The sequence below is a fragment of the Simochromis diagramma genome, unplaced genomic scaffold (genome assembly GCF_900408965.1).
Source record: "Simochromis diagramma unplaced genomic scaffold, fSimDia1.1 OVJJ01000514.1, whole genome shotgun sequence".
Taxonomy (NCBI): Eukaryota; Metazoa; Chordata; class Actinopteri; order Cichliformes; family Cichlidae; genus Simochromis; species Simochromis diagramma.
Window position 1 is genome coordinate 376199 of NW_024387346.1, and position 19070 is coordinate 395268.

Genomic DNA, 19070 nt, shown 5'->3' on the forward strand with positions numbered 1-19070 from the left:
CACCGTTCCCCGCTCATTTTCTGTCATTTGTCTTCCCCTCCATCGTCGGTCCGTGCCAGCATCACCAAGGCAACCGGTCAACCGCACTGATGCCGTCCCCGAGGCTGTCAGTCTTACAGCAGCTCACGGATCCTCACAGCATGATCACCAATTATCGATAGTGCTATTGCATCAACACACTGACATTACATCATCAGCCAGCTGACTGCGTGATCTGTGTTTACTCACATTCCTCTGAGCCGGATCAGGACCTGGTTGTTGTGATTCTGCTCCAGAGCGTCCCCAAAGTCCTGCACCTCCTCAGACTGCTGTTGCTCCTTCTGCTCTTCCTCAGTCCGTGACATCTCCTCACGCTGCACCTCCTCCTGCTCCTCCTCCTCCTCCTCCTCCTGCTCTCGAGGTTGCTGCTGTTGCTGCAGCTCCTCAGTCTGCTTTACCTCCTCCTCCTTTTGTTGTAACACCTCACTTTGCTGCACCTCCTTTTCTTGTTGCATCTCCTCAGTCTCTTCCTCCTCCTCCTTTTCAAGGTGCTGTAGCTCACTTTCCTGCACCCCTTTGATCTCTACCTCCTCCTCCTCCTCCTCCTCCTCCTGCTCTTCTTCCTGTACCTGCTCCTCTTGATGGCCCTGTTCCCCTTCTGGCTTTAGCATCTGCTCAGACAGCCCATCCTCCTGCTGCTTCAGAACCTCCTCCACCTTCTCTTGTATTTCCCACTCATGCGCTGCAACCTCCTCTTGTTCTAGCTCTTCCTCCTGCCCATACACATCTTCAGTATCTCCATCCTGTTGCTGCACTTTCTCTTCCTCCAGGTCTTCCTCCAGCGGATGGACCTCCTCCTGCTCCTTCTCTCCCTCTACCTCCTGGTCCTTCACTTCATCTTCCATCTCATGTTCTCCCTCCTGTTGCTGCAACTCCTGCTCCTCAGCCTCCAGCAACTTCTCAGGCAGCTGCGCCTCCTCCGCGTCCTCGTTCATCTCGGTTTGTGGCAGAGCTCACCGAGCAGAGTTCAGTCTCTGTGAAGTGTCCGGACGTCTCTCAGTCCGACAGAGTCGTGAAAACATCAACACTGATCGGAGCCTTCAGTTCAGCGAAACTTCATCCAACTTTCTGTGGTGTCACCTGATGAGCCCGGCCAGTCCAGATCGCTGATTTCGGACTGATTGGTAAGGGAAGTGGAGGGGTTAAAGGTCACGAGAATTTGGAAGGAGACAAAAAAGGGAGCATAAAAACAACAAAACACGTCTCACAGAGATCTCGGAGCGCAGTGCCAGCTCTGTGCGCCGACACTGCAGTGACAAAATGATCCCACTGAATGTCCCAGAGCATCGCCGTAGCAACGCAAGGAGGAAGCCGACCAGCAATAAAGATGGGATAGAGTGAGGGAGAGAGAGAGAGAGAGAGGAGTGATGGAGGAGTACAAAAGAGAAGCAGAGAACATTGCAGTGCGTTTCCGTGGTAACCCAACAACGGTTGCCAAGAGTGATGGAATTCTGCAGCCGACAGACTGCCCTCCTCCTCCTCCTCCTTCTCCTCCACCTCACCCCCTCCCAAATTCAAATGCACATAACTTTATGCTCTATTCAGATACAAACAGCAAAGAGGCACATTAATCTGTCCTCCCCTCACTCACCCGCAGTGCCTGCCAGAAAGACTGTACAGTGAGATGTATGTGTGTGTGTGTGTGTGTGTTGTTGTTGTTTTTTTGAAACAGTGATGATGTAATGGTCCTGAAAATGAGAGTCACAAATCCTCTCCAGTCAAGTGGTACAATCTCACAGTCGGTGTAAAGTGCTAATGGCTCCCTCTAGAGGCTGAAAAGATTATTACAGCCATAATTTCCTCATGGATGTAAGATTTTAAAGCTTTAAAAACAGCAATCTTTCCTCTGTCTTTAGCCACACAAATGTAAGGACATGTTTCTGAGTGGCCCTTAAGCTATGGGTCCAGTATATATAATATCTCTAACAGAGGTTCCCAAACAGTTTCCTGGAGGAGGAGGAGGCCAAAATCCAATGGCCAGATGTGACATGGGATTTTGCAATAACTGTATAGCATTAGTGTAATTAGATCAAATATTATGAATTCACGTTTAATTTGTTATCCACATCAATTTTCCTAAAAAAGTGTTCCAGTGGCAATTTGGTGGGAATTATGTGATCACGATAGATCAAAGTTTCTGGTCATGGTCAAATAATTGGCAAAATACCCTCATATAATGTGACATAATTAACCATATAATCAAGCAGAAGTCTAGCCACAATGGTAAATGGACTGCTTTTCTACTCTACTATACAACATGCCACATTCACCCAATCACACAAGCACTGACTCTAAACTGAGTGCTTTTCTGACGACATTCACACACATTCACTGATGTTTCTTGCACAAGGAGGAGCCAGAGGATCGAACTACCAACCTTCCGATCAGTAGGTGACCTGCTCTACCTCCTGAGCTACAGCCACCCCAATCAAGTTGGAAATTTCACCAACCCTTATGGCTGCTTCTTGGTCTTAACGTGCCAAGCAAGTTAAAGAGCTACTTAGAAAGCAAACATTGATCACCTCAATTGAGCACTAGTCTCCACCACAGGCACCAAAACTGCTTGGTGGATTGTGTAATAGTGTGCAGCAGGGGTGGCAAAAATACAGAAATTCTGTACTTAAGTAGAAGTACAGATACCTATGTTAAAAATAAAGAAAGTAAAAAGTAGCTCCTTGAAGGACGTTTCTACCAGCTATTTTTGTGTAAAGCTAATTAATGTAATAATAAAATAATATTAGTAGATAGGAATACAAATTTTAATTTAAACAAATTTTTATTTCTAATTGTACTGAGCTTGAACTTGTTAAATAGAACATGAGCAAAGAAAAAGACGGAAAATAAAAGTAACTCTATTTTCTGTTGCCTACGCTGTAGAGAGTGACTTTGTGTCTACACAGCAAAATGACAGTGGGGGTGGAGGAACCCTAAAATCAGTTGTAATGGCTCATTATGGTGAAAAGAATCACAGCTCACGATCATTTCTATTCAGCACTCCAGTAGATTTTCTTAATGCACAGACTGAGATCAGCTGACCTGCTGCTGCTGCTGGTCTGAGGTTTACTGCTCTTTGTAGATTTACACTAAACTGAATTCAAGGAGATGTAAGTTATAAGTTGTCCACTAACAGAATATTTTTTTTAACATTATACTGAATAAAGCTGGTCTGAAGATGGAATTCAGTGAACGAATCTAAGCAACGTGATGTAACCTAACTCTGACCATGAAACCACAGCCACTGTGCACCAATTGCACACTTACTTTAAATCCATCACAGTACAGCAAACTAACCTGTTTATCCTGCACTAACCTGCAGAGTATTACTACCTTCATATAACACAGTCAGTCTACCTCAGTTTGATTTACAGCATGTTTCACAATATGAAAAAACTTAATGTGACACATACAGACCCAATATCTGATTTAAAAACATGAGGACTTACATGTAAGCTTTAAATTTCCAATTTATCAAGTCTTTCTCCTTCCTCTCCTGTCCTGTCTTTCTTATCTTTCTCCATCGCTGACTGAAATGAGCTCACTCTCTTTTCTCTCCCTGTGAAATGCATCAGCTGGACTTTTACCTAGCAACACACTGTATGACAACTGCACACAAATTTGTTTGTGTTTTTGCTGATGTTTGTTGAATTTAGAAATGCTGAATCTAAAATTACCTGCTACAAAATGTTATTCCCTTAATGTTTGCTCCTCTTCTGTAGCGCTAGCTAGATGCTGAAGTACTGTGACCTTCAGTCGTTTATGGGAATTTTTTACTATTCTTCCAGATGTTGGACGTGGACGAGAAGTCTCCACTCTAATTTATCCCAGAGATTTTCTTTCAGGTTGACGTCAGGACTCTGTGCAGGTTAATCTTCCACACCACGTCTTCTACACTAAATTCACTCTATGTCTTTATGACATAGAATTTAAAAAAATCATAAAGATATTTATTACATCTATTAATTTGAGTCTTTTAACATGGGAGTTTGTTGGGAATGGGTTTGGGTTAGGGTTAGGATGACAGTCTCAAGTGGCCAATAGAAGAACTGCAATAGCTATAGCTTTGTTTCTAGAGCCAGAATTTGTCACTGAAGTCACTATGTTTGTTAAGTAGGATTTCTTCTCCCCCAAATGTCTGCAACAGGTTCATTTTTCATCCCTGCATGCATCTTACACAGCAGCAACAACATTCTTACCAGGTGTTGTGGGTTTTCAAAATGCAGAGGTTGGTGGGTCCATAGACAGGGTTTTCAACACTGCACCCGCTCCTCATTTGATTCTGCAGCCGATTCACAGCTGAGTGACCTGATGAGGGGGAGAAAGGAAAAGTTTGCTTTAAAAGCCATTGGTGATATTGAAAATACTGAGTTTGACAGATTTTTTTATACTTTAAAAATGTGTTAAACAGAGAGTTTCTAAGTGGAATCCTGTTGTTTTAGAGTCTGTCCATGCTTGTGAGGTGAAGGGTAGGATTATAATAACCGTGTCCATGTTCTCCAAATGAGCTGCTCTTGTGGTTGTAAACAAGCCCTCAGGGTAACAGTTTTCCCTCTGATTGGCCAGCTGGCTAATTGACTGTTAATGGTTTCTTCACTATAAGCACCAACGCTAAACAGACAATTAAAGATGACCATGTGGGTGACTGGAGGTGTGTGTGTGTGTGTGTGTGTGTGTGTGTGTGTGTGTGTGTGTTGTGTGTTGTGTGTGTGTGTGTGTGTGTGGTGTGTGTGTGTTGTGTGTGTGTGTGTGTGTGTGTGTGGTGTGTGTGTGTGTGTGTGTGTTGTGTGTGTGTGTGTGTGTGTGTGTTGTGTGTGTGTTGTGTGTGTGTGTGTGTGTGTGTGTGTGTGTGTGTGTGTGTTTCAGTAATATATTCAGCTTTTTGTTTGTCAAAAGGCTTTTTAGGCAACAAGTAGCTCATGAACAGAGCTGAGCAACATGTTAATTAACTGTCAGACAGACACTTTGACAAATAAACCATCTGAATTTTATTAAGTGGACCTTAAAGGTCACTTTCAGATTTTAAAAATAGATTCTGTTTATCAAAACTTTATGTTTTTTATAAAAAAAAATATTTTAAGAAAGATAAAGCTGGAGCAAAGATGTGGAGTCACTAAAGGTTACACAAGATCTTTTTACAATCACATCAATATGTATTTGGACAATAAAGTAATTTTTATAGCTTTGCCTCTGTACATCACCACAAGGGATTTCAAATCAAACAATCAAGATGTGGCTGAAGCGCAGACTTCAGTTTTTCTGTCAGCAGCTTTTATAACAGTATTTTTATAACTGTTAGAATTACAGACATTTTATACAGAGTCCATTTTCAGAAGTTCAAAACCATTTAGACAACTAACTGATCTGCAGTTTAATTGCCAGATGAAGCATTTTTTCCAGTTATTCTATGTCAAACTAAGAAGATGAAAGCTGTTGATTCAAAATATTGAACTCTTATGTGGTATGCATTCACTGTAACTCTCATTGTGAGGTTCAAAGAAATGTCCATGCAAGTGGAAAAGACTGTTTAATAAATGCAAATACACCACTGATTACACTCAAGAACAAGAAACCCAGATTAGACCATATATATGTATATAATAGGTGGATGGAATGGTTCCTATATAGTGCTTTCTACTCGAGCACACAAGAACATGTCATTCACACATTTATACAAGAGCTTTCTATCTGGCATTCCCACTCACTCATGAACACATCGGGATCAACTCAGTGTTCAGTACCTTGCCCAAGGATACTTTGGCATGCAGAATGAAGCAGTCAGGGATCAAACCACAAGCCTTTAACCTCTGCTCTACCTCCTGAGCCACAGCCATAGGAAGTGTGGAGAAGGAAAGAAAATAATCTGAAATATAACACATCATCTGTAAAACATGAGGCAGACAAGGTTATAATATGGACATGTATGCGGCTGCCAGTAGAATTTGATAACTTGCTGTTTGCTGATGATGTGATAGCTGTACTCTCTGCTGAGATTCAGCCAAATGCTGTAAACTGATCAGATGGCACTTCCCAGTAAAAATGGATGATGAGCCAAAGAAAACTGCAACATCACCCAAGACTCAACACAGGTGAACAGCTTTTCTTGAACACAAAACTAGATGCAGGGACCCACAAACAAGCAGCACCTGAAGATGGCTGCAGTAAAGGCCTAGCAGAGTATCTCAGAGGAAACACAGTATTTGGTTAGTTTGTCCAGATAATGTTGAGCCTCTAAAAAGGGGATTATGGGGATACATATAAAAATGGCAACAATTAATAAAATAAAATGTTAACACAATACTTTTGTTAATACCCTCGAATCAAAGCTGAAAGTCTGCACTTCAGTCACACTTTGATTCTTTGATTTAAAATCGACTGTGTTGGTCTACAGAGACAGACCAAACAACAATTGTCTCACTATCCAAAAACCTATGAACCCAACTGCACTGTGTTGTCTTGCCTTTGCTCTATTAGTTGAAAATTATGAGAGATAACTGATTTCATGTAGCACACTTAAGTTTGTTAGTAATTTTTAGTTCTTTTCTTTTTGAACATTATTTAGTTCAGTTCAATTCAGTGTTAGCACCAACTCACAACTAACGTTGCCTCAGTGTAACTGTAGGTTAAAGAGAAAACCCGGCAATCAGACAACCCAGCAAGCCGTTGGCAACAATGGGAAGGAAAAACAGCCTTTTAACAGGAAGAAAGCTCTGGCAGGAGAGGGCAGCTATCTTTTTAGCAGTTATCTTATAAAGTCACACCAAACATACAAAAGACTAAATATGACAAGTCTTACTAACACTCTGTTTTAAAGAAATACTTAAATATCAAGTTTATCTAATTACACTCAGCAGCATAGTTTGTGACCCAAACATTTTATCAGTAGTCTATCCAAAGAAGTCTATGTTTAAAGGATTTTCTGTTTGACATATAAAAGTTTTTCATACTCATCACATAGATAATTAAAAAGATCTATAATTTGGTTTTTTAAAGAGGATGGTATGGAGGAGGTATGGGGAACTAGAAAATGACTGTCTGACCTGAAACTTTCTGAACAAGCGAGCCATCACGAGGCATCACTGTCACTGCCGTCCTTCTGTCCAGGACCGAGCAGAAGGAGCCCATTGTCAGTAGTAACCACAGAAGCAGCAGGAGGAGGGAGGAGGCTCCAAACACACGGATGCTGTGTATATATTTTTACCTGTTGTAGATACATCTTCCTTTTGCTTTCATCCACATGCTGCTCAGTGTTGCTCTGTAGCTCTTCCCAGATGTTGTTAAGCTCACTGACTCTCTCGGGGAAGTGGAGATCGTTTACCCTTTCAAGCAAGTGGGTCCTTGGTGTGTGTGTGTGCTTATGTGTGCATGTTTTTGTATTACTCAAGCTCTGGGGGTATAAATCTGTATACACAGTGACAAGCTGGCGTCAGGTCAGGGCAGGCAAGGCAAGCAGTACTTGTCTAATGAAATCTAAAAATAAACATCGTTTAAGACATAAAATGAAACCAATCCCTCTCCTTTCATCTAAAACAGTGTTCTGTCATAAAAATTCTTAAAACTTCTTGAAGCCACTGAAAGCTGCATGTCATTGATTTGTCACTGTAACAAATTAGTTGCCTCTTACTTTATATCTTGGCCAACATGTATGACGTTGCGGAGTTAAGGGCTTTACACACAGGTCATGAAAAATACTTCAGACTCATATATTCTCTATGCAGCCATTCACAGTGACTATGTGAATTCACTCTACAAATTTGAGGCATTTTTTTTCTGAACCAAGTTCCATTTTCCAACTTCAGACAAATAAGACCACTGCATTTGGCAAAAAGTGCTTCTGTAGCTCAAAATACTCACCAGCGCTGAATATACAAATATACAAAATTCTCAGATGTTGTTCCCAAAGAATATACCCCACTGACAACCTGAAATATGTATGAAGGTAGCTTCAACTCCTGGATTAAACCATGAAATTCTTCTTGTTACAATCGGTTGGTGCAGACTGCACTTGGTCAATAATGGCTATTAGAGTCCAGTGTAAACAAGGTTTTTTGGTTTGGGAAACTAGGGAAACGCTTATTGACTGAGCAGATGTCACCTTGCATTTTGTTTTTATTGGCATCCTAAATATTTTAGAATTGAGTGCAAGGGACAACAGCTCCTTTGTGCACAGAATACTCCTATTCCACATGTTGTGTCTGGTAACAAAACCTTTGAAACATTGAAGGATGCTCCACACCTGAAGTATCCACATAAGATCAAAGACAATTTTAGACAACTTTTGCAATTAGACCACCTAAATGTTGACAGAAGTGGACTCACTGGTGGATTTTTCTCGATTTTCCACAGGTTGACGTTCAGAAATGTTGGGTGAAACTGACATTGTTTTGAGTTTCTTGTCATTTGCTGCCCTCTGCACTTTTATACACAACCTTCATTCTTGCTCTTTAACAATCCAAATTGTGAACACATGCAAAATAAATTTATTTAAATCTATCTCAACAGTATAGTGATAGTTGTTATTCATTAGATAGATAGATAATACAGGAATTATTAACAACAGCCACAAAACTTTTAAAATGAAAGCATTAAATATTTTAGCAGTATGGCCGCTAACTTTCCGCTCCTTACTTCAGATCAAACTGAGGTTATTATACTCGGCCCTGGAAATCTTAGAAATATGGTATCTAACCAGATTCGTACTCTGGATGGCATTACCTTGGCCTCCAGTAACACTGTGAGGAACCTTGAGTCATTTTTGACCAGGACATGTCCTTCAATGCATATATTAAACAAATATGTAAGACTGCGTTCTTCCATTTGGACAACATCTCTAAATTTAGAAATATCCTGTCTCAGAGTGACGCTGAAAAACTAGTTCATGCATTTATTACTTCCAGGCTGGACGACTGTAATTCATTATTATCAGGAAGTCCTAAAAACTCCCTGAAAAGCCTTCAGCTAATCCAAAATGCTGCAGCAAGAGTCCTGACAGGGACTAGAAAGAGAGAGCAGATTTCTCCTGTATTGGCTTCCCTACAGTGGCTTCCTGTTAAATACAGAATTGAATTCAAAGTCCTGCTCCTCACATACAAGGTCTCAAATATTTAGGCCCCATCTTATCTTAATAACCTTGTAGTACCATATCACCCTATTAGAGCACTTCGCTCTTGCACTGCAGGCCTACTTGTTGTTTCTAGAGTATTTAAAAGTAGAATGGGAGGCAGAGCCTTCAGTTTTCAGGCCCCTCTTCTGTGGAACCAGCTTCCAGTTTGGATTCGGGAGACAGACACTACTTTCAGTGTCGGGGAGTAACAGAATACATGTACCGCTGTTATGCAATTAAAATACAAAATATGAGTAACTGTATTCCGTTACAGTTACCGTTTAAAAAGGTGGTATTTAGAATACAGTTACTTTGTTGAGATAAATGGATTACACGGTGGTATTTTCCTGTTTCATATTGTCGCGGGTCAGGACTGTTTGGGTTTTGTTTGACAGCTACGTTCTGTTGTTCCAGGTGGTAGCATTACGGTTGCCATGGTTAAAGGGTGACGCGCGCTCTCTCTGCAACTTGCGTTTCCTGGGTGAGAGAGAGCGCGCGTCACCAGAATGCACCTGAATGTAGAATGCTACAGTCATAGCTCTAAAGAATGTAGCCTCATGGGCAGTGTAGTCCGTGCTGCAGGGAGAATGGACTGCCATACTCGTTATGTGTCTGTGAGCGCAAGGACGGAGAAAAAGGCGAGTGGAAAACTACAAGTTATCATTGAGTAGAAACGGGAGCTGGAAGCATGTAAATATAATAATAACCACTGCAGCCAAGAAGAGTGCCTGACGAGCCCAGTTGTAAGTAAGCTATTAAGACTCGACTGTACGCTGTGTTGGTGTTTTCCTCCGAAACAATAAGTTCCGTTGGAGCAGCCTTTCAACGCCTCTCTATCTGAAACTTGACCCAGACAACAAAGTAAAGCTAGTTTTCAGCTATGAGCCCGACACAGAACCGATGTATTAGCCAGAGGTCCCTTTACTATGGTTAGGAGTCGCGGACCTCCAGCAATAGTAATAAATCACACAGCAGTAGTACATTCATGTAGTTGTAAAAAGCATGATAATATATTAAGTAATCCAAAGTATTCAGAATACGTTATTCTCATTGCATAACGTAACGGAATACGTTACAAAATACATTTTGGGGCATGTATTCTGTAATCTGTTGAAGAAGTAACCTTCCCAACACTGACTACTTTTAAGATTAGGCTTTAAACTTTCCTTTTTGCTAAAGCATATACTCAGGGCTGGATCAGGTGACCCTGAATCCCCCTTTAGTTATGCTGCAGTAGACATAGGCTGCTGGGGGATTCCCATGATGAGTTTTTCCTTTCCAGTCATCTTTCTCACTCACTATGTATTAACAGACCTCTCTGCATTGAATCATACCTGTTATTAATCTCTGTCTCTCTTCCACAGCATGTCTTTATCCTGTCTTCCTTCTCTCACACCAACCGGTCCCAGCAGATGGCCCCGCCCCTCCCTGAGCCTGGTTCTGCTGGAGGTTTCTTCTTGTTAAAAGGGAGTTTTTCCTTCCCACTGTCGCCAAAGTGCTTGCTCATAGGGGGTCATATGATTGTTGGGTTTTTCTCTGTGTCTATTATTGTGCGATCTACTGTACAATATAAAGCGGCTTGAGGAGACTGTTGTTGTGATTTGTGATATATAAATAGAAGAAATAAAAAATAATAAATAATAAAATAAATGAATACTTGCCTTAAGGTTTGTGAAGCTTTGATGGTCATCAAAAACATATTCAACATTACAGAATGAACTGTTGTATGTTAAGCTACATTCAATGGATTTATTTCTAATTCTTCATTCTGATTAATATTACATTATGGATAGAAAATTTGGTAACTGCAATCAAAATAGTTTTTGAACCATGAGATTCCCAAAAGTTATTTTTCAGCTTTTTGTTGCCCCCCAACTTAACTTTTTTTCAGATGTCTTGATGCCATCAAATTTAAATTGAACCAATATTTTCATGAAATAGTAAAAATGTCTGAGTTTAAACATTTCGCATGTTTTCTGTGTTCTCCTGTGAATAAAGTATTGATTCTTGAGATTTGCATGTTATTGCATTCTGTTTTTGGTTATATTTTACACAATGAGGCAATTTTGGGGGGGATTCGGGTTGTAATAAAGTAAGAACTGAAGGAATTTTTACCCCTGAGCCATAAGAGGCTGAGGGGCTATTGTCATCAGGCAGGCATGTGGGCAGCATGGACACCTGAGTTTGTGAATGCAATAACTCAAGAACAGGGTGATGTAGAGTCCCAATCTTAGTGAGCTCAACCTCAAGGTCAGAGGTCAGGTTTTCTGGAAATCTTGTGAATGCCATAATTTGAGATTAAGGATTCAACTAGGAGGCTAAGGATTATGGCTAAGAAGTACAACTGCCAATTTGACCAGCTAACACTTACTAACACCGCTTCACTTGCAAGTAATTTCTCTGTTAGGAATCTTCCCACACAAATTTGACTGTTCAAAGGCACCACTACACTGTTTTGTGTTCTCATCCAGCAGCTGCAGTCTCTCCACTGTGTGTGCACAAACAGGTAGTTTTGTAACTACTAAAGAGCCATAGGGAAAAAGGAGGTCTGACATCAGAATGTTTTTTTAGCTGTGAAAGTTTTATAAATATTAGTGCAATACACATACAAGTCCAGCCTTCTTGAACTTCTTGTGTTTTGGTGTGATTTTGTATTATTGTTTATGTTTTAGGCTCATTAGTAGTCTTAAGTTTAATCTGTTTTGAGTTTCATATATTCGTGTGTCTCTGTCCTCTGTGTCCCTCTCTGTATGTTTGTGTTTATCTGTACGTGGGTGTCCTTGTGTCTTGTTTCCCTTTTCTGTTCCCATGTGCCCCTTCCTCGTGTTCATTCCATGTCTCTCCTGTCTGTCATGTTTATCCATATTTCCCCAGCCCATCATGTCTCTCTCCCTCTCTCTCTCTCTGTCTCTCTCTCTGTCTCTCTCTCTATGTCTCGTGTCCCTTAACTGTTTCCCCGTCCCACTCGTTGTCTCCTTCCGTTATCTCCCTAGTCCATCTTGTTTCTGAGTGTTTGCCTCCCAGCTTCCGTGTCATCTGTCTAGTGTGCGCCATGTTCAGTTTCGTTTCCCCGTCTCGTTAGTTAGATCACGTTCAGCTGTGTTCCCTCCTGTGGTTTGTTCCCTCGTTTGCCCTTGTGTGTATTTATGTCTGCAATCTCCCTCGTACCCAGCTGTGTGCTCTGTTAATTGGTTTAGTTTCCTGTATTCTCTAGTTCAGTTTTGTTTTCTACAGGTATGACAAAAAAATTGTTACTGTTGCTTCCATATTCAAAGCCATAACTGCAAAAAAGTTACAACAAGCATTTCTGTTTCAGTCATTGACATCTGTATTCACTTATTTATTTATTTTCAATTCTGGTTAGAAATAACACTCTGGAGTTTGTGGCTGCCCACCACTCCGAAACAATAAGGATGGGTCAAAATGAATTTCCCCCAGAGATACAAATCTAAATGACAGCATTCAAGCACAAAGACATCGCCCTCAAAAATAAAACACAAAGACGTAAATCATGCCTCAATGAAGAGGAAAGAGAGAAAACATGCTGGAAATTTTGATGAATAATGAGTTTATAAGTTTAATTGGATGGTACCTCTGTATAAGCCACCCCTCTTCTCCTTAAAAAAAACAGACCATACATTGTAATTATCCCAAATATATTTTTATACTAAAGTATTTTAATTAAAGTAACATTTTGTCTTTGTACTTCAGGACCCATTCATTGCTGGTGTTTTGTAATTCCGCAGTTGTTCCAGGAAGCCGGGGTTTGGTGAGGAGGTGGGCCGAGCTGATTTGACCAATGAGAGGGCAGCATCAAAAGACTGGCCATCGCATGACATCAGGTAGCCAGTGACCACAGCGGGTGCACGTGACACCCCAGCGTTGCAGTGGACCAACACCACGCCTTTCTAATGGAGATACGCACAAAAATAATAATATTAAAACCACATCATTTATAAAAGATCAATATTCCATTCTTTGCCACTTGGGGCAAAATATCCTAATAAGGTCATGTTGTGTGTTTCATATTTCGTAACAGTCCTCATCCATAGGCATGTGGGGTGATGAAGGCACAGCTCCTGTTTGACACTCTTTCATCTTTGCCCACAGCTTGGTAAAGTTTAGCTTCTAAAAACTACTTGATTAGTATAATTGTGAAAAAGTAGTTCTCATAATCCCTAGGTAACAGACAGACCTTTACAGGCCAACATCCACATGTTGTTGCTGTCTACTTTCACTTGGGACAGTGAAACAATCTTTATTGTGTGTTCCTCTTTCAACTTTGTGGTGTTGTTGGTTCTTTGCCCCTACCACAAAGAACATTATAGACTATTTATAAAAGATCAATATTACATTCGTCCTTTCATTTTCTTCAGCTTATTAAGGCCAGCGAGGTGTTACCAAGCCAGCCGATAGATGTAATCTCTCCAACATCTTCTGGGTTTACCCCAGGCCCTGCTCCTGGTGGAACACACTTGAAAAAAGTCACACAGGAGTGGTCCAGGAGGGGTCCCAAATCACTCAATCAGGACAAGATCAAGCTTGAGGTCTAAAAAAATAAAACCGGTGTAAAATTGTCTTATGCTGTAATGCTTTTACCTTTGGAAGTGAAGTCACACCTGAGTTGAGCACTTTCTAGTAGCAGTAGGAGAAATAGGCTTTGTTTGGGCCATTGCCCCAACACTAATAATGCCTGTAGTGCAACCCAGTGTGTGATTTTTCCCTTAATCCTTAGTTTGTATGTTTGTTTGTCTGTTGCACTTAAAAACACCAGTGAATCATGTTCACAGACAGATCCCTGGTCAGTTTTCTCCTTATAACTTCTTCTAAAAGCTTTTGTATTGTAAACTTGGACATGGTGGCAACAAAAAGGGCCATGATAACAGTTTCATTACCACAGACCCCCGTCTTGTTTCATGATCTCATGTTCTTAAAGTATTTAATGTAACATGCTGTAAACTAAAGTGAGATATAATTTTTCTGTCATTAACTTTAATGAACAGAATTTAAATTTTATGTCATTGTTTTTTTTTATTTAAATCTACTCATTTGAAAGAAAGAACTTAATCTTGGCAAACCCAATTCTTTGCATTAGAGACAAGAAAATTAATATTAAATTATATTCACTGACAGAATATAATTCTAATTAAACATCTCTCTCTGCCTGTTCTTTCGCTGTTTTGTTGTTGTTGTTGTTTTTAATAATATTTAATTTTGACTTTTCCTGATTGACCACATTCAAAACAGCGGATCAGAGCCTTTGCTTTGACGTCAGGATGTCCAGGCTGATCTTCACGCTCCAACGAGCGCTTTAGTTAATAGGCTTGTTTGTTTGTTTGTGTCTTTGGATGCACATTAGCTTCTCTTTTGCAGTCTGTATCTTCCTTCTCATGAAAGGTGTACACCATAAGCTGTGTCTCAGTTACCAGGCTGAGCACTCACTGGCCAAATCAGCTGATTTGACCAACGTGCAGAGAAACAATAAGAGCTATGGAGAAAAAGTTGCAGTTCTCCATTAAGACTATTTGAGTTTTTTTTTACACATTCAACAATGTTGTAAAAAGCTGACCTCTTTATCAACCAAATTTGAACAAAGATTTCTAAACAGGTACAAAATTACAATCTAAATCTAATCTAAATCATCAGAATATGTGATGTTTTATATTGTCTCCAAATTATTAGCAATCAGGGGAGAAAGAAAGTACTCACTCTGGCATGCAAAAAAAAATATTTTCTTTCTCCGGGTTGGGGGTTTGGGATCATCATAGATGATGAATTTGAGACAATTTTGAAAAGGAATTTCTCAGAAAATAAAGGTCATAATGCAAACTCTAAAGTAAAGTTGGTATCAATTAAGTTACATTAATTTATATATTTGTCCTGCAGTCATGAACCCCGTCACATGATGCCTTTGTGGCTGTTGCTGTCGTCATGACAGCGTCCATAATCGAGCGTCATTACCAGCCAGATGGCCCACCGAGTAATTTGAGTCTGCATTTCAAAGTAAAAGCATCAGTTTGATTATCAGAGCTGGAATTACCACACACAGAAACATATCATTATGAGGATACGCATACACACAGGCACGCGCACACACACATAGACTTCCTGTAATCAAACACCTCTAATGACTTTGTAATGACTCTATGGGTGTGTATGTGTGAGTGTGTGTGTGGGGTGTCATGTTAAGGTGAGTCGTGAGCTTCGCTGCTAAAAGCTTGTATGACACTGAGATCTGATCTGAGAGCAGTTGAATAAAACATGACCAAAACTAACCATCTATTATTTAAAACCAAGGATGAGGCGACAAGGAGAGGAAACACAACGAGGTGACAAGGAGAGGAAGAAGTGTTGAAACATTTGTAGCATGTTAATGCATCCCTCAGTTTAAAACCCTTACATGCTTGTTGCCATAAGCTAGTTAGTTTGCTAAGTACTTCATTCGGCAAAAATACCCAGCTCTGCTGTTAATATTGCTTAATAGACAATTAATATAAATATTCATATTAATGTGTAGACCATGCCTATTCATCAATATTTCTTTTTAAAATGTATTTCTCTCTATTTAATCATCTGTAATAGTTTTCAAAACATGCAGTGTAAAAGCCACAGACAGACAGCATGTAGTTAGCAATGAGATCACATGTTAGTTATGTCCTTTAGCATTTATGTTTATCATACTAGCAGCCATTCCCAAAGTCAAGAGAGCTGCAGCCCCCTTAAAAAACAGAAACTCCCATGGGGCCCATGCAATCTTAAATCTTGCTAATGCTACCCAGTCATATGAAAAGTGTTAAGGCCAATGTGTGACCCAGCTGGGAGAAATTATAGGAGAAATAAATTTCAGAATAGAAATAAATGTAATCAACATTACTAATCACCTCTTAATACTAGTTTTAATTCACCTTTTATATAGATACATTTATTTATGGATTTATCCTTTAGATAAATCCACATGTAACTTAACATTAACATTAATAATAAACACATGCATAAGAAATTATGTCACCTCAGTCTGAGCCTGCTGGATGAAGTCACAGCATTCCTGGAGGTGAGGGAGGAGATCGGTGTCGGGGTGATCCAGAATACTGACAGTCTTATAGACGAACAGGTCCGGGAAGACATTCTCCACCCCAAAGGCCACATTCAGGATGTGAGACACCTGAGGAGGATAACGTTTCACTATCACTATACTGATATTCATAAAATGAAGCTTACCTATGACTACACAGTCAGAGAAACAGGAACAGAAACATAATTTTGCTTTGATAGTAGTGACTGAAACGAACTCCTTGCCTGTAGGAAAAGAAGCTCACCTTGTGTTTTCTCAGCGTGCCAAAGTCATGTGCAGCATCCTGAGAACCTGCACACACACATACATAAAACTAGTTAGTGTGTAGTTTGACTCTGCTGTGTGTATGCCCCAGCATCTACTGCAGGTCATGGGGTCACCAATGGTCTCCCACTAAATCAGTGCGCTCCGGGGTCACGTCTCCTCCCGTCCCTCGCATGTAGGGGCTCATGTTACGAGCTCAGTGGTTATCGGCACTGCTGGGCTGAAGGGGGCATCCAGGACAGGACAGGGAGACACAGGGAGAGGAGATGGGCTCATCTGCTTATTTTTTTGTACTTCCTAAATTCATATCTAGGTGTTTGTTCTGCAAGTGCTAAAAACTAATAATAAATATTGAGGATATTTGTATTTATACATTGTAATTTTCAGTCAAAGCAAAGCCTCTAAAAGGGGAGCACTTCCCCCTACTACCTTTGTATTTTTTTCCAAATTATTTGGCCTTTGTGTTGTTCCAGTCTCCAGGAGTTCCTATGTGGATTGAGTCTTTCTTGGTGTCTGTTATTGTAATCCAAAATTGGCTCTACAATGTTGAATCAGGGCTCGCTGGAGGCCACATTATCCATTACCAGACTTTTGTCTTTCATGTGGCTGAAGCTCTTTATGACTCAGGTATAGTTGTATAGGAACAGCTTAAATTAGCTGCTGTTTCTGTCCTCTAAACCTCTCTCTGTGTGTAGAGTCACTGATGGTTGATTCATCTAAAATTGTTTTGTTTTTTTAATTTCCTCACTTTTTTTGGCACAAGCTGAATAATCACATGTTTCCAAAGAGACACAAAATCTCTGTCTGTTTCCATATCCTCCAAACACATCCTCCTCTATCACCATGTTTTCCACTCACCTCAGCTTTTCACTTGGCTGTCCAACAGAGGAAAATGCCAGTAAAATGCTGAACCCCTTTTAACCAAATGAAATCACAGCCTAGTGGTTGACAGTGGTCATGCTCTTCAATATTTCCAGGTATTCAGATAAGCGTTATTTGTTTGGGTTACTCACCCAGTAGAAGGAAGGGCTTGACAATGCCAACCTGCAGGTCCCAGGAAGTGTCAGGGACATATCCCAGCATCTTCTCTGAAGGGGGGGCAGGGTCTTCGACCACAGTGATTGTTGAACCCTTCCAAGTCTCGATAATGCGACGGCCACTCAGTGAGGTCACACGGGTGCACTGCTTCCTCAGCCGCGTCCGAGAAAAATTGTGGATCTCCTCGGTCAAGGACTGCATGCTCAGACTGACCTGGACTGCACCTGAAAGATAAATGTAAATGAATATTTCAAATAACTCCATGTCATCTGTTTAGAGAACCGGATGTGTACGAACGGGCTTACAGTTTCCTGCGATCTGAGGCAAGCTGTCATGTAAAATTCCTGCATCATTTTAGAAGAGTAGAAAGCACATTTTTCCAAGCCATTTAAAGGGTTTACATCTTTGATGACACGGAATGGGAGCGCAGATCAAGATCAGAAAGTACTGACACAGACTAGCTGAATAAGAAAGGACCTCCCCTTAAGTTTGCTCGTGTCTTTTGAGCTAAGGACCATAAATAAGCTCTTTGAATTTTAATTTTTAATGAATGTAACACTGTGGCTTAACAAGAAACCCCTGGATCACTTACAAGTGGTCTTAATAGCTGCTGTAAAGCTTTTTAATTAGGTCCTCTATGAGGTTTCATGTGACACTGATCTTGATTTCTTTTCTGTCTCCCCATCAGGTTCAGAACTCAGTCTATGATCATGCTGACGGAGCACTGCACAATCATGCAATGATTCCCCAATACTCTTACATCACCACCAGTTTCTGATGTTTACTGAATAGAAAGAAGCAGCTGTTTTACAGTTCATGTTTCATTTTATTTATTTTGTCTTCTAAATTATTTTATTTGGTTCATTATTTTGTCCATTTTGATCCTTATGCCCCAGAAAGGTCCAGTTTAAATTCAGTTGTGTACTTAAAACTCTGGACCATTTTGGTTCACATTGACATCATTGACTCTGGCTGTGATTGGATGGACCATCAAGATGGCGCCGTTGAGTTCGGCTGCCGTCCTGGTAGCTCCGCGGCGACTGTGTTTTTATTTTGTTTTATTCATGTTATACACTTTTACATTTTTATATATGATTCTTACTCCTGTTTTTTTGTTTTTTGTTTTTTTTTTCTTTTTTCTCTTAGTTTAGGTAAAAGTTTTTCTAGTATGTTTCTCACAGTCGGGGGGAGTATTTTTTAGCCAGGAAAAACATTTCACTGTATGTTGTACTAGCTATAACTACATGTGACAAATAAATAAAGAATGAAGAATCTTTGGATTTCAGGTTAACAATACTTTCACCAACTCACTTTGACTGTGTGGTGTGCCTCAAGGCTTTGTTATGGGTCCTATTTTGCTTCCTCTTCAGCACATAATTTGCAGAGGTACAGTTTGAGAGGTGTTATCACGTCTGTTTCACTTTCCAAATATGGCTAAACTATCTTTTCTATGCTGTCAAAAATCAGAAAGCTAGTAATTTCCTTTTTGTGTCCTTATGTGTGACCTTGCTGGTTTTGTCATTGCATCCTGTTCCATTTATCTTCACATGTTGAAGATGA

The 19070-nt window shown here is 40.3% G+C and overlaps 2 protein-coding genes across 2 annotated transcripts in view; both read right to left on the minus strand.

The window, feature by feature from the left end:
* Positions 1–876, minus strand: part of pde1a (phosphodiesterase 1A, calmodulin-dependent) — a 43532-nt gene extending 42656 nt beyond the window's left edge. Inside the window, exon 1 of the mRNA XM_040006802.1 lies at positions 229–876. Within this exon, the coding sequence (XP_039862736.1) occupies positions 229–650 (422 nt within the window). The 5' untranslated portion in view covers positions 651–876. The remainder of the gene's footprint in view (positions 1–228) is intronic.
* Positions 877–11703: 10827 nt separating this feature from the next.
* dusp19a (dual specificity phosphatase 19a) lies at positions 11704–17731 on the minus strand. Its single transcript, XM_040006712.1, has 4 exons — positions 17486–17731; positions 16453–16499; positions 16146–16298; positions 11704–13044 (listed from the first exon to the last, which is right to left on the minus strand). Exons 1-4 carry the CDS (start codon positions 17709–17711, stop codon positions 12844–12846), a joined length of 627 nt encoding a protein of 208 aa, XP_039862646.1. The 5' UTR covers positions 17712–17731; the 3' UTR covers positions 11704–12843.
* Between the last annotated feature and the right edge of the window lie 1339 nt (positions 17732–19070).